The 13,249-nt window shown below is 43.0% G+C and overlaps 1 protein-coding gene across 9 annotated transcripts in view; it reads right to left on the bottom strand.

Moving 5' to 3' along the window:
- Positions 1 to 7,583, bottom strand: part of ryr3 (ryanodine receptor 3) — a 382,820-nt gene extending 375,237 nt beyond the window's left edge. For 6 of the 9 annotated variants that reach the window (XM_072569064.1, XM_072569065.1, XM_072569067.1 and 3 more), the window contains exon 1: positions 7,424 to 7,583. In XM_072569064.1, the coding sequence (XP_072425165.1) occupies positions 7,424 to 7,471 (48 nt within the window). In that variant the 5' untranslated portion in view covers positions 7,472 to 7,583. The remainder of the gene's footprint in view (positions 1 to 7,423) is intronic. The other 3 variants (XM_072569066.1, XM_072569070.1, XM_072569071.1) reach the window with 1 other exon arrangement.
- Between the last annotated feature and the right edge of the window lie 5,666 nt (positions 7,584 to 13,249).

The following is a 13,249-nucleotide window of genomic DNA, read 5'->3' as shown; positions in this document are numbered from 1 at the left end:
CAACAAGAGGTGAGGCCATACTGGATTTGGTTCTGGGTAACGAACCAGGCCAGGTATTAGAACTAGAGGTAGGTGAGCACTTTGGGGACAGTGACCACAATTCGGTGATTTTTACTCTAGTGATGGAGAGGGATAAGTGTGTACTACAGGGCAAGAGTTATAGCTGGGGGCAGGGAAATTATGATGCGTTGAGGCATGACTTAGGATGTGTGGATTGGAAAAGTAGATTCCAAGGCAAGAGCGTAATTGATATGTGGAACTTGTTCAAGGAGCAACTATTGAGTGTCCTTGATAAGTACGTACCGATCAGGCAGGGAGGAAAGGGTCGTGTGAGGGAGCCGTGGTTTAATAAGGAGTTGGAATCCCTGGTTAAATGGAAGAGGGCGGCCTTTGTAAAGATGAGGCGTGAAGGTTCAATAGGGGCAATTGAGAGTTATAAGGTAGCCCGGAAGGACCTGAAGAGAGAGCTAAGAGCAGCAAGGAGGGGACATGAAAGGTCCTTAGTTGGTAGGATTAGGGAAAACCCTAAGGCTTTCTATAGGTATGTTAGGAATAAAAGAATGACTAGGGAAGGAATAGGTCCAATCAAGGATAGTAATGGGAAGTTGCGTGTGGAGGCTGAAGAGATTGGGGAGGCGCTGAATGAATACTTTTCGTCAGTATTCACTCAGGAACAGGACATTGTTGTCGATATAAATACTGAGGCACGAATAAGTAGAATGGATGGCTTTGAGATATGTAGAGAAGAGGTGTTGGAAATTCTGGCAAGGGTGAAAATAGATAAGTCCCCTGGGCCTGATGGCATTTATCCTAGGATTCTCTGGGAAGCAAGGGAGGAGATTGCAGAGCCATTGGCCTTGATTTTTGTGTCCTCTTTGTCGACAGGAGTAGTGCCAGAGGACTGGAGGCTAGCAAACGTGGTTCCCTTGTTCAAGAAGGGGAGTAGGGATAATCCTAGTAACTATAGGCCAGTGAGTCTCACTTCTGTTGTGGGCAAAGTCTTAGAGAGAATTGTAAGGGATAGGATTTGTGAACATCTGGATAGGAATAATGTGATCAAGGATAGTCAGCATGGTTTTGTGAAGGGCAGGTCGTGCCTCACAAACCTTATTGAATTCTTTGAGAAGGTGACTAAGGAGGTAGATGAGGGGAAAGCGGTAGATGTGGTATATATGGATTTTAGTAAGGCGTTTGATAAGGTCCCCCATGGTAGGCTACTGCAGAAAATACAGAGATATGGCATTGAGGGTGAGTTGGAGGTTTGGATTAGGAATTGGCTCTCTGGAAGAAGACAGAGGGTAGTAGTTGATGGCAAAGGTTCATCTTGGAGTGCCGTCACTAGCGGTGTTCCGCAAGGATCTGTTTTGGGACCATTACTGTTTGTCATTTTTATAAATGACCTGGAGGAAGGGTTAGAAGGTTGGGTGAGCAAGTTTGCGGATGATACGAAAGTCGGAGGAGTTGTAGACAGTGAGGAAGGATATGGCAGGTTACAGCGGGATATAGAGAAGCTGCAGAGCTGGGCAGAAAGGTGGCAAATGGAGTTCAATGTAGCTAAGTGTGAAGTGATTCACTTTGGTAAGAGTAATAAAAAGATGGATTACTGGGCTAATGGTAGACTACTTGGTAGTGTGGAAGAGCAGAGGGATCTTGGTGTCCATGTACACAGATCTCTGAAAGTTGCCACCCAGGTAAATAGTGCAGTGAAGAAGGCATATGGCGTACTGGCTTTTATTGGTAGAGGAATTGAGTTCCGGAGTCCTGAGGTTATGCTGCAGTTGTATAAGACTCTGGTGCGGCCGCATCTGGAATATTGTGTGCAGTTTTGGTCGCCATACTATAGGAAGGATGTGGAGGCACTGGAACGGGTGCAGAGGAAGTTTACCAGGATGTTGCCTGGTATGGTAGGAAAATCCTATGAGGAAAGGCTGAGGCACTTGGGGTTGTTTTCATTGGAGAAAAGAAGGTTTAGGGGTGATTTGATAGAGGTGTACAAGATGATTAGGGGGTTAGATCGGGTTGACAGTGAGAACCTTTTTCCACGTATGGAGTCAGCTATTACAAGGGGGCATAGCTTTAAATTAAGGGGGGGTAGATATAGGACTGATGTTAGGGGTAGGTTCTTCACTCAGCGAGTCGTAAGTTCATGGAATGCCCTGCCAGTAGCAGTAGTGGACTCTCCCTCTTTATGGGTATTTAAGCGGGCATTGGATAGGTATATGGAGGATAGTGGGTTAGTGTAGGTTAGGTGGGCTTTGATCGGCACAACATCGAGGGCTGAAGGGCTTGTACTGCGCTGTATTCTTCTATGTTCTATGTTCTATGTTCTATATACAGTATGTATGGTAATATCATTTCCAAGGCATTTATCCATTTCACTTGAGTTAGTTAAATTTCTTTGCGATCTAATTTATTATGAGATAATTAAATTAATTCCACTAATATATCATTGTTCTAAAAAAAGACTATAGATGATTAAATGAAATTAATCTTACATTGATATAAAATGTAATCTGCTACCAATATCTGCCTTGAAGGAAGACAGCTGAATTCTCATGTTTACATCACTTAATAACAACAAATTACCACATCATTTACTTAGCTGTTAGTTGTGGGACCTTGACTACAAATTGGCTATGATACACCACTTCAAAAAAAAATGTGAATCACTTTGCAATTTCATGTGACCATGGCAAGCACTACACAAATGCATGTTCCTTCTTGCCATCATGTTTTCATAATCGTCCTTTTAGGTCCTTTGGGAGAATGAGTCTATAAAGTTAATGTTTTCAAGAATGTGAACTTTGGGACAATGGTAAGAGTTAATACTAAGAATCATATTTCTTTATGACAGCACCTTTAAACAGCATGAAACGCAGCAGTTTGAAAAGTCAGTTTACCATTCCTTACTGAAGGACAATTACAGACATGTAACAAATGCTCATCTGGCTAGTGATACAGGCATTCCATGAACAAATATTCAGAACTAAATAAAGCCTACTTCACTGCTATGGGTGAAACTCATGAGAATAAAAAAAGCTGTGTTTGTTCCACTGTAAATACACCTTCAATGGAATGGCAAGTTTTAACTATTGACATATATCTTCACTGGTTCTGAAAATTTATTTTTATAATTCTAGTGTCCTACTAATTTGGCTTCTAATTATTGTTTGAGATCTATTTCTAAGGATAAATCCTTCTTTCAGTTTTTTTGATCAATCACCTAAATCAATATTCCTTTCTATCTTCTAATTTTGCTTTTGGTGTCTGACATAACTTCTAAGCTACTGCTGACACATCTCAGTTTCCACGTTGTGCAGCTCATTAATGCTTATGTAATCTAATCACTGAAGGAAAGACACTGTAGCTTGCCCATTCACAGATGTCCCATCTGGGGAAGATACCACAGGTTTTCAAAGGTTTACTGACAGGAACTTGCCACGCAAAAAGCTCAGAGGAAGTCATGAACAAGTGAAAGTTTAATAAATTGTTACAGAGCAAATCATGGTCAATGACTTGTAATAGGTAAACCCTTGTTTATAATAGGTTAATTTGATGCACAAACTGTCTATATATCCTTAAGCTTTTTAATACACTCAGTTACTTCTATCTGATTAAATCTCTTGTATATTTTTAGTGCTTGCTTTTGAAAAGCTGCCAATGCACTCATGCATTTAAAAAAACAGTCTCTGATTTAATTGTCTAAGTCCTATGATGATTTGTCAAGAAGAGGTTAATTTATTCATTGTGTAATCCACTGATTCCATGCACCATGAATGCCTAAATTCCAAAAATATTTGGACAAATATAAGTATCATTGATAAATGGGGAAGTGAATTGAACTATCTTATGATCCTCATCCTGCATCTGTAAACTGAAGTGATTTTGATTTTGTCTTTTCTCACCCTTTTGAAATATACAGTGGCTTATTTCACCAAAACCCTTCATCCATGAAGTCAAATCCTGGAGTTATAGCAGATTTAGGATTTCCTGAATGTAATCCATGGGTGATATTGTCTTCTTATATGTATAAATTATAAAAAAAGCTGCAAATGATGTCTGTGATGAGCTTGTACTATATGATTAACACCAACCAATATAAGTGTTTTGTTTGAACTGCACACTGGATAAACCTTCATCACTGTGGCATAGTAACATCTATCCCTTTGTTAAGCTTATTAAAAGTGAATAGTCAAATTCTCTTTCAAATTATGGAGTGTAGCAAACGTTGGAACCTACAAACTGACAAGAAACAAAATATACTTTTCATTCATGATCATTAAGTCATTTTTGAAGTAATAGGCATTCTCAGATGAGCATCTAATTTTCACCTAAATTGTGAAGAACTAAACTAATCACCAGCTTCATACGTTGAATCAGTTTATTTCGGGAAAAGACTGCCTTATCCAAATTGCACACAAAACTCCAATAAATGAACAATTTAACCATATGTTTCTGTTCAATGTTAAGTAAATCTTAACTTCTTGGACTGAGAACACAACCTCACAATCATAAGAACTGCATCTAGTTCAGCTCCTATTAAAGCACAACAAGGTACGAGGTCTAAACTTCAGAAATGAAAAAGATTAATTGTTATATTTAAGAATTATGTAAACTATTCCTTAAATAAAACTTTCAAAAATGAAAGCAAACTCATATTGTGACAATGAGAATTTGAAACTTTAAAAAAAAAGTATCAGAAATATAAGTTATCAGGAACAACAGGAGGCTTGTAAGGCAGTTTGCACCATCTTTGTCCCTGAGCAAGAAGCTCAGCATTTGAATTGCACTCCAGGACTTGCCAGCCAAGGAAGATATGTTCATAATGCAGCAAAACTGTGTCAGTATTAACTTTCCAGGCTTTCCAAGACATGCCAAAGGCAGGCAGTAAGAGTGGAAGAGATCAGCCATGTCATGGGAAGAACACTGCAGCCTTAACTCTAGACTGCAACATGCCTGTAAAAATGTGTGAGACCACAGCAAGGTAGACTTCCCAGGTGAGCTATAATAATCCACCAGAACCCATCAGTAACAGGGATTATGCTGTTGGAATTGGATTAAACATATCACTGTTTTACCCATACCATAAAAAGTAAAAGACCTGAAACATTAACTCTGTTGTCACTCCGCAGATGCTGGCAGAGCTGTTGAGTTTTTCTAGCAATTTCTGTTTTCGTTTATGATTTCTAGAATCCACAGTACATCAGAATTTTTAAACTCTGAATTATCCTCTCCGAGGGCCTAGTAAGCCATACAATATCTACTAGTGACTCCAACCTCTCAATTACATAAAATATTCTGAAAGATTGATTCTGTCTTGTGAACAACCGGGTGAGACTGAAATCTCCAATAAAACTCCCCTGTCCCCTGTTAACCTGTTAAGTTCCACGTCAATTAGGCATAAATCTTTTGTTGCGTCTTATATAAATGTAGCACTCAGTTTAAGAAAGAAAAGTGACTATTTCTCAGGGCATATATCTTTCAGATTTAAATGTTGGTGCTTTTCACTGAGTCATGTTCATGGGGATGGAGGGTAAGGGTTGCAATGCTAATGTCCGATAAAGGAGCATGCAAGTGAACTCAAGCACCCTCTTCCCAATTTTTCTTTATTTGTTGTTGGGATATGGGCATCTCCAAAAACACAGGCATTTATTGCCCATCCCTCATTACCCAATGAACTAAATATCCTGGGCTATTTCAGTACGCTGTTCTGAGTTATCCATATTGCTTTGCAGCTGATGTCACGTATAGACCAGATCGGGTAAAGAAGGCAAAATTCCTTCCCTGAAGGGCACAGCAACCCCCATTTACAAAGATCAGCGATAATTTTACCACACCGTTACTAAGCTTAGCTTTCCTAGATTGTATTAATATGTGCAGCTCTATAAAACTTTAGTTAGGCCACACTCAGAATACTGTGTACAGTTCTGGTCGCAACAGAAAGATGTGGAGGCTTTGGAGAGGGTACAGAAAAGCTTTATCAAGATGTTGCCCAGTTTGGAGGGTATTAGGTATGAGGAAGGATTGGACAAACTTGGTTTGCTCTCACTTAAACGTTGGAGGCTGAGGGTAACCTAATAGAAGCTTACAAAATTATGACAGGCATGGATAGAATGAATAGTCAGATTCTTTTTTTTTCCATGGTGGAAATCTCAACTATATGGGGATATCATGTTTAAGGTAAAAGGGAGAAATTTCAAGGAAATGTGAGAAGCAAGTATTTTGATCACAGAGGGCAGTATGTGCCTGGAATGCTCTGCCAAGTGAGGTAGGTGGTAGAAACAGATACATCAAAGAGGCATCTTGACAGAAACACGAATAGACAGGGAGTAGAGGGATACTGTCTGAGTAGAGGCAACAGGCTTTTAGTTGAGGAAGGCATCGTGTGTCACAGCAGGCCTGGTGGGCCGAAGGGTCTGTTCCTGTGCGGTTCTTTGTGCGAAATTTGAACTGGTCCCTCCATTAGACTGGGCCATTGAATTACTGATCCAAACTGCACCACTGTCTAAGTGAAGTTAGCGTCGACCCCAGCCTTCCTGTTACACGCAACAAGACTAAAGGCTGCTCCTCTTGAACATTTTCTGTCTCTGCCTGTCTGTCTTCATAGTCGCTGAGCAATGCCTGGAGTTACAGTCCCGAGGGAGGGGGGAGAACTCACAGAGTGCACCTGTTGAGCGAGTGTGCTGTGCCAGTCCGGATCACTTACAGACCAACTGTGGGGCAGCACATTCCGCACATAGACCACAGTCACCTCTCTAAAAATAGGCACCGCCGCTCTTGTACTGAACTTCGAGCTCTGAATCGCTCGCTCTTAGCTGGGGAAAGCCCAGTCAGAACCTGAGGAAATCCAGTTTGTCTAAGGGTTAGGCTGAATTAAGTCTTGACAGCTCTGCTTTGGGAAAGCGCTGAATTGCTCGCGGGCCACTCGTTAGCATCTCCTAACTTGATCTGAATTGTGTGTCTGTATTTTTGTTTCTTTAAAAATCACTTTCTCTGCCGTTCAATCAAACCGACAGCGTGACAAACTCCAAGCCGGTGTTAATGTGTTAGTGCGGCGATGAAGGAGTTCTAGCTGAGATCATCTCTCCGAGATAAGACATAGACTGTGAACTTCACAGCACGGGATTGGGCGGAAGGAATGGGGGGGGGGGGGGGGGGGGAATCATTGTTGCAGCGTGAGTGAGACAAGTGGAAATGGGGTTGTGTCTCATCCCACTGGGGTTGGGTGGGGAACTTCACAAAAGGCAACCACAAACAAAATAAAAATGTCCAACACTTTGCTCGCTCCATTTCTGCAGCTCCGGGGGATGTCTGTTTGCCGGACAGCATCAGCCCGAACGGCTTTAGCCGCTCACGGAGCTAGCCTTGCTGCTGCTGCTGCTGCTGCTGCTAAACGAGATTGTGGGGCAGACTGTTTACTCACAGTTCGGAGGAACTGAATCTCATCCTCCCCTTCAGTCCCCTCGGCCATGGCTGTTTGAAGAGCCGGCTCCGCTCTCACGCTGGACCCTTCGTCCCTCTGCTATCAGCACACACGGCTCCTGTTCCAGTGTGAGCCGAGACCGATCCATGTACATCCTTATAGGGGGAGGCTGACCCCCTGTCAATCAGCCCAGTGGCCCTTCCACTGCGCCTGTCCTTCCAAGGCAAATTCCGACAGCAGCAGCAACGCACACTCCGCGTTGACTTTTTTTTAACACATTAAAAGGGGGAAGTTGCCGGTAATCCAAATATAATCCCACAAACCACTCACTGCGGGAGTGAAGGTACCAGTCGGATGGACGCTCACTGATTATGATCCAGGCAACTCCACTCGCGATATGGATCGGTCATCGGCAAACAAGGGCGGGGGGGGGGGGGGGGGTCCACTCTTTCCCTCTCTCTCCTTCATGGGGCTGGCAGTTCCAGCATCATTTCATCGCCCCATGAGGTGGGGTCGAGTTCTTAAACTGCCCAGTCCTGGGGCTGGCAGGGGACACCCACAGCGCTCTCAGGGAGAAAGTCGCGGGGTTTTGGCCCAGCGGAGGATAGGGTTCCCAAGAGTTTGCAGGCTGTTCCAGCGCTGCCCTTATCTTTCTCAGTAATAGCAGTGACAGGTTTGGAGCTAGCTGTCAGAAGAGCCTTGGAGAGTTGCTGCAGTTTGCCTGATACATATTACCAGCGCTGTGTGTATGAGGGGGAGCAGGAGAGGCGAGTGATGGTTTAAGATGCCGGATCAAGGGGGCTGCTTTCCCTTGCATGGTGTCAAGTTTCTTGAGCGTTGTTTGAGCTGCACTCCTCCAAGCAAGTGGGGAGCATCCCATCACATTCCTGACGCGTGCCTTGTAACGGCGGGGGCTCAGGGGGTGACCGATTCACCGCAGAATTCCCAACCTCTTGACCTGCTCTGATAGCCAAGGAGTTTATGATTGATCCAGTCTAATTTCCTCAGTTAAATTGAGACTGTTCTGTTTCAAGTAGGATTGCTTAAACTTACAGATGGAGGGGACAATCAATTCATCATTCTGATCTTGATTTAATGGCCTGTTTGCAACGTACTATCCGTTTTCTCTATTTATCACATTAGTTATCTTCTAGCCTTTTGAGAAAGCTGACTGATTAATGAGAAAGGAAGGTTGATGAAACAGTCCCATGTGTACTTTTAAACAAAAATTAATCAGATCCAGGGAAAAAAAGCACAAAAATAATCCAGTCTTAAGCAAACACTTGTATTTATTCTTTCGGATCTGAGCGCCTTCCTGCAGGTGCCTGGGCAAAAAGGGAAGCCCTGACTCACAGGCAAGTTAGCTCCTGCTGTACAAGTTGAAAGAGAAACCTGGTTTGCTTTTGCTAGCTCATACTTCTAGCTCAGTCCTACTGCAGTCCGTGTGATCCTGCTAGCTGTAAGTTAAGCTTTTTGAGTTCACCAGTGAAACAGATGGTAAGCGATAGGTACTGGTGGTTGATGGGGCTTGGTCGACTCCAGCAGATGCCCATCACAAGTGGAAGATTGGCAGTTTAATAATCCACCAAAGCAAAGTAACTTTCTGAGCAGATCGAAACTGCCTTGCATAATTTAAGTCACGCATATTCCTATTTAGTTACTGGAGAGTTAGTACATAATCTTGATGCATCCCATGGAGTATCCTTCTCCACTGCAAATGATATAAATTGCATTTTTTCTAGCTAAACTTAAATCTTAAACAGGGTTGTAAATAAGCAAAGTTACTGACATTTATTAGGTCAGGTTTGCTGTTCAAAGAACTGAGTATCCATTGCTCCCGATACAGTCTCCTCTACACTAGGGAGACTGGATGCCTTCTCGCAGAGCACTTTAGGGAACATCTCTGGGACACCCGCACCAATCAACCCCACCACCCTGTAGCCAACATTTTAACTCCCCCTCCCACTCAGCCGAGGAGATGCAGCTCCTGGGCCTCCTCCACCACTGCTCCCTCACCATCTGACGCCTGGAGGAAGAACGCCTCATCTTCCACCTCGGAACACTTCAACCCCAGGGCATCAATGTGGACTTCACCAGTTTCCTCATTTCCCCTCCCCCCACCTTACCCCAGCTCCAACCTTCCAGCTCAGCACCATCCTCATGACCTGTCCTACCTGCCTATCTCCCTTCCCACCTATCTGCTCCACCCCCCCTCTCTGACCTATCACTTTCATCCCCACCCCCATCCACCTATTGTATTCTTGGCTACATTCTCCCCAGCCCCACCCCCCTCCCATTTATCCTTCCACTGGGAGGCTCCCTGCCTTCATTCCTGATGAAGGGCTTTTGTCCGAAACATCAATTTTTCTGCTCCTCGGATGCTGCCTGACCTGTTGTGCTTTTCCAGCACCACTCTGATCTAGACTCTGGTTTCCAGCATCTGCAGTCCTCACTTTTGTCTAAAGAACTGAGCAGGTCTGCCAATGGCTATGTAGAGAGAAAACCAGGAGTAGTTCAATATAAATATAATTCTTCTTCCAGGAGACTGAAGGGGGGCCATTTGACTGGCTCTGAATTCTGCCTAACAATAAACTTGATTGTTAAGGGTTAAGACTTGGGCAGGGAGGGGGAGGGGAGGTGCTGGTTAGTGCTAAGTGAAGAAGGTTTGAGATATTCACAGGAGACAGTAAGGACTGCAGATGCTAGAAGTCAAAGTTAATAGCTGTGAAGCTGGAAGAGCACAGCAGGTCAGACAGCATCAGAGGTGCAGGAAAGTCAATGTTTCATCCTGAAACGTTGACTTTTCTGCCCCTTGAGATATTCACACTTGTACTGAGAGAACAGGGCCACTGTGCTGCTGATGCACAGATTGTGAGTTTCCAATTTGCAGAGGAAGGTGATGGAAATGGCCTTTTTGTTTCTAAATGGTTATACTTTAAAATATCTATTCAATTATAAGTCATTAGCATCATAGTGATGTACAGCATGGAAACAGACCCTTTGGTCCAACTCGTCCATGCTGACCAGATATCCCAACCCAATCTAGTCCCACCTGTCAGCACCCACCCTATATCCCTCCAAACCCTTCCTATTCATATACCCATCCAGATGTCTTTTAAATGTTGCAATTGTACCAGCCTCCACCACTTCCTCTGGCAGCCCATTCCATATATGTATCAGCCTCTGAGTGAATTTTATATCTTTCCACTCTCACCCGAAACCTATGCCCTCTAGTTCTGAACTCCCCCACACCAGCGAAAAGACTTTGTCTACTTATCCTATCCATGTCCCTCATGATTTTATAAACCTCTATAAAGGTCACCCCTCAGCCTCCGACGCTCCAGGGAAAACAGCCCTAGTCTGTTCAACCTCTCCCTATAGCTCAAATCCTCCAACCCTGGCAACATCCTTGTACATCTTTTCTGAACTCTTTCAAGTTTCACAACATCTTTCCGATAGGAAGGAGACCAGAATTGCATGCAATATTCCAACAGTGGCCTAACCTATGTCCTGTACTGTCGCAATATGACCTCCCAACTCCTATACTCAATACTCTGACTAATAAAGGAAAGCATACTAAACGCCTTCTTCACTATCCTATCTACCTGCGACTCTACTTTCAAGGAGCTATGAACCTGCACTCCAAGGGCTCTTCGTTCAGCAACATTCCCAGGACCTTACCATTAAATGTATACGTCCTGCTAAGATTTGCTTTCCCAAAATGCAGCACCTCACATTTATCAGGAATAAACTTCATCTGCCACTTCACAGCCCATTGGCCCATCTGATCACGATCCAAAAAAAGGATGGATTTGAGGATCTAAAGAAAAGCGACTTAGAATTTCTACACAACACAATGGCTAGATGGTCGTGTTGCCATAAGAACGGCTTTGAGAGTGCAACAGTCTGAACAAAAACAGCCATTTTAACAAATGGTTATGCAAGGTTTTTCCTAAGAAATTCTTCAGATTCACAGACTGGACCAGTCTGCAAGTATCTGATTGAGAGAGAGGGAGAGAGAAAGTCTGATTCTTTAGTTCAACGCACAAAAACCAGCCCTTCTTCAGGCTCATGCCCGAAACGTCGATTCTCCTGCTCCTTGGATGCTGCCTGACCTGCTGCGCTTTTCCAGCAACACATTTTCAGCTCTGATCTCCAGCATCTGCAGTCCTCACTTTCTCCTAAAGAATCTTCAGAGTAAACCTCACCATGAGGGTCAGTGTGGAGATTAAAGATTTGCAGCACTTTGCATGTCATTTCTATCATACTGATTTTTTTTCAGAATTAAGTTTGTATTTCCCTCGGTCAGGCTTCACATCAGCATGGAAACAGTTTATACTCTAACTTGGACCCTCCAATGTGACACAAATGGAGCGGCACAGCCATTCCATCTCCTCAGCCACCCACTGCTCCATAGGCCAAAGGGGATAAGTACAGAGCTTCCATAATCCTTTGTAGGATGTGGGCTTTGATGGCAAGGTTACCTTTTAATAAGCTACTCTTACTGCTTTGAGAGCATGGTGACAAACAACCTTCTTCAATTACAACAGTTCCTGTTGTATAGGCATACCTGGTGTGCTGTTAGGCCGGTATTCAGTGATGGTGAAGGAATAGTGATATATTTCCAAGCCAGGACGGTGTATGAAGTGGATTGAAACTTGCAAGTGGCATTATTCTCATGCACCTGCTGCCCTGTACTTCCATGTGATAGAGCTAAGAGATTTGGAAGACACTATTGAAGTAGCCTTAGTGAGTTGCTGCAATGTATCTTGTGGCTGGGACACACCGTGCACTGTCATGAAGAGATTGGGCCCAATTCTCTTTCAGAACAGACTGCCTCTTTCTCTGTCTCTCTCTCTCCCCATCATCATCACCATTGTGGCATGCATGTTTCTAGTCATTTGTCATTTCAAGTGGAATGTGTCCAGGCTTTGTTCCATGCAGAGAAGGAATGGGTTGTTACTTGTACTGAATACTGTTCCATCAGCAGCAAATATTTGCACTCCTGACCTCATGACATGATGTGTTACCAGCTAATGTTACTATCTATAATAATTCTTAAACCTTAGTAATACTTCATTTTTCAGGTATTAACACTCAGGTATTTTCTCTCATTCAATTTCGAAAAGCTCTCTCAATTCTATTAAACTTTGTACTTCTATCAAAGCAGTTCGGATAGACATATCAGCCTTATTCTCTTTACCTTCGTTCATTTTAGATTAATCTTTGAAATTTGTATCCAAAAACGAATTCTCAAGGCATATTCCTTTTGTCATAAACTCTTTTCTCTCTTGCCTAATTCTGTGGGCCTAAGACCTAGTCCCTACAGAGTCAGGAAACAATCTGGGATGTTCTTCCTGCAACATATTTTAAAGTTGCTCCAACACCTTTGGTGAGGTCAATATTCAACCTGCCAGATAATTTCCCAAAATAAAATCAAGTACTTCTGTGGGAATTTGTTTCACTCCTCCTACTGCAACTTAGCCAATTACCAAATCACTTTTTCATTGAACTCTGTATAATGAGACTCATTTGTAACTTCACTGTTTGCCTTCAATTAATATTTTCTTTATGCTATTTATCTTCCACAGCAGTGAGCGATAATCAGCCAGAAACAATGACTGATTTGCACCAGTGTCCCTCCTTGATTTGCGATTTAAAGAAATGCCTCCTCTTTTGAGACAAAACCCTCAGAACCTACGGTCGATTCACTTTGTCAATATTCAGAAAAAAACCATCATGATTGTCCTGCACCATCTCTCAGTTCTTAATACATTCGAAGGAATTATGTTCTCTTTGCACTATTGCTCCAGTTTTAATACCTAT

The sequence above is a fragment of the Chiloscyllium punctatum genome, chromosome 4, assembly GCF_047496795.1.
Source record: "Chiloscyllium punctatum isolate Juve2018m chromosome 4, sChiPun1.3, whole genome shotgun sequence".
NCBI lineage: Eukaryota > Metazoa > Chordata > Chondrichthyes > Orectolobiformes > Hemiscylliidae > Chiloscyllium > Chiloscyllium punctatum.
The sequence above is the reverse complement of the archived record's forward strand: the minus strand, read 5'-3'. Positions and strand labels throughout refer to the sequence as shown.